The sequence below is a fragment of the Sphaeroforma arctica genome, assembly GCF_001186125.1.
Source record: "Sphaeroforma arctica JP610 unplaced genomic scaffold supercont1.4571, whole genome shotgun sequence".
Classification (NCBI taxonomy): Eukaryota; class Ichthyosporea; order Ichthyophonida; genus Sphaeroforma; species Sphaeroforma arctica.
In genome coordinates, this window is record NW_014035987.1 from 1 (window position 1) to 2,389 (window position 2,389).

At 42.7% G+C, this 2,389-nt stretch overlaps 1 protein-coding gene across 1 annotated transcript; it reads left to right on the plus strand.

The window, feature by feature from the left end:
* Positions 1–677: 677 nt before the first annotated feature.
* SARC_14394 (hypothetical protein) lies at positions 678–2,224 on the plus strand (the record flags this gene model as incomplete). Its single annotated transcript, XM_014291472.1, has 3 exons — positions 678–777; positions 1,354–1,547; positions 2,120–2,224. The coding sequence occupies 3 exons, from the start codon at positions 678–680 to the stop codon at positions 2,222–2,224; spliced, it is 399 nt and encodes a 132-aa protein (XP_014146947.1).
* Positions 2,225–2,389: the final 165 nt, after the last annotated feature.

Below are 2,389 nucleotides of genomic sequence, written 5' to 3' on the forward strand. Positions count from 1 at the left end.
TGAATGAATTTGTATTTTATATCTGAATGTGACTGAAATAAGTTTTCTTTTGTAGGTCAAAAAGTGGACTGCTATGTTTATGGCTCAACTGAGTGTCTGTATTTGAACTAAGTGTTTGTGCAATGCTCTCTAAAGGTTAGAGGTGCCCAATCGTATGTATTCACATGGGGTAGAAAATCTCATAGATGTACTTGTATGTACACTTGCGTGCGTGTATTACAAATCAATCGAAGTCGTTTTTACGAATGTAAACAATACATAAACAACTTAAACAAACAGGTGTACTCTGCCGAAGAAGTGCAGGCGATGGGTCAAAAGTTCCACAAACGTTGCTTCTCTTGTTCTGTGTGCAAGAAATTTGTAAGCAGTACCACAGTGTGTGACAACAAGGAAGAGATCTTCTGCGCATCTTGCTACGCTAAGGATTTCGGTAAGCGATATTCGTGCTGGTTGTGCTAGCTCATTTGCACATGTAGGTGACATGCTGTTATTCGACAGAGTATGTAAACGAGACCTGCAAGGTTACACGCGAAACACGCACGTAGTTCGAAAAAGTACAAGAATGTATGTATATAAACATAGGGTCTCTACCACAATGCGTACTTCAATACTGTTTTACGATCAATTTGTACTAGTATTATGGTTTGTACCGTCCATTTCCACACGCTTTAAAGACTATGACCGAGTATCAGACCCAAACGCAAAGGCTCAAGAGTATCAGACCCAAACGCAAAGGCTCAAGAGAATCAGACCCAAACGCAAAGGCTCAAGAGAATGGTCTCATAGTGTCCGATTAAAGAAGTACAGAACTGTTATTCATTCTAACAGATTCGGGTGAGCTCACCAAGATTCTACACTTTCCCCTCGTCTCTCGGCTCTCCTTGAGTATTGATAATAGCTTATCTTAACCTCCGACTCAAACAAAACTACGCGCTATCGTTTGTATGTGGGCTCCTTTCTGCTTCACGCAAGCACGGGGCAAACACACTGATCTTTGCATGAATAAAACCTATACCGAAGTATGATCACAAATGCACTGAATGTTGCATGAATCAAACTCATACCGCACACTGATCGTTGCCTGAATAACATCCATACCGAAGTATGACCACAAATATCCTGATAGGCCCATGCCTGAAATGACAACGGCCTGAAACAAGATGTTTGACATCAAATAGTAATTTTCTTTCACAATAGCTTGGTGCGCATTCTATCCCTCTTTCTTTTTTTTGAAACATGCCTATTCTGTGTCACCTGAATGGCACACACATCATTGCCAACCCAGAACCTCTGAAGTACACTTCTTGTTTCCCTTTACTTATCTCTCCAATCCCATTCCACTGACCTAATTAGGTCCAAAAGGGTTCGGTATTGGTGGCCTAGGCACCCAAACTGGACTGACTGCACTAGGAGTTACTAAGGCTGCCCCAGCAGGCGGTGCTGCGTCCACTCTGGGCTCTCAGGGTGTCCCAGAATCCGAGGCCAAAACAGTCCCCCCCGAGGCCACAAAGGTGCCTGCTGCCGCTTCAAAGCCTGCGTTTGATAAGGTAAGGTACCTGGCATGATGGCACAATAGTACTTGTTTGTGTCATCAATTTTAAAAATAAATATCTCCCAGGTAAGCGCTATGTCCTGGTTGTTTTGGGCTAGTGTATATGTCTTGCTAGTGTGGTATCGCACTGGGTGCTCGTCCGTGCAGCAGACTGTGTACAAGTGCATGTGTGGCCTATGTGATCTGGTAGTGGATACACGGCTATACAGACACATCTATGACTGGAGGTTATATAGACGCATCTACCATAGTAGGTTATAGAGATACATCTATGAAAGTAGATTATACAGACACATCTATGAAAGTAGGTTATACAGACACGTCTATGATAGGAGAGAGCTTTGCTTCGCCAAATGCGCATGCTTGCCTCCGTGTGACACTCGTGGCTGAGTAGGTACGAGTCGCCCCATGCCAACTAGTAGCGCCAAAGTGTTATCCGTATTATGTGTTCGGATGGAAAGGTCAAGAGTCGGTCGACTTAAGCCCTACACTGACTATGAGGTTGGGTTTCCTCCATACTTCGATTGATACATTTTACTCTCTGCATCTCGACTGTAAATGTGGTAGTACACGCGTGTTGGGTACATGCATGCTTCGTACAGCACCGTAGCCATGCTGTGCCATATGAACCCTAAACCCCATATGTCCAAGCAAGAGATGTATCTGAATTAGATATCAAGATAGTGAAAGATGTTGAACACTTCGCGTTGTACCTTAAGGATTGAGATTGCCCGTTCGTTTCGATTTTTTAAATACAATATCCTGTACGAGCATTCATCTCTATATATATATATGTATATCTATGTATATATGCATATATACATATATATATATATA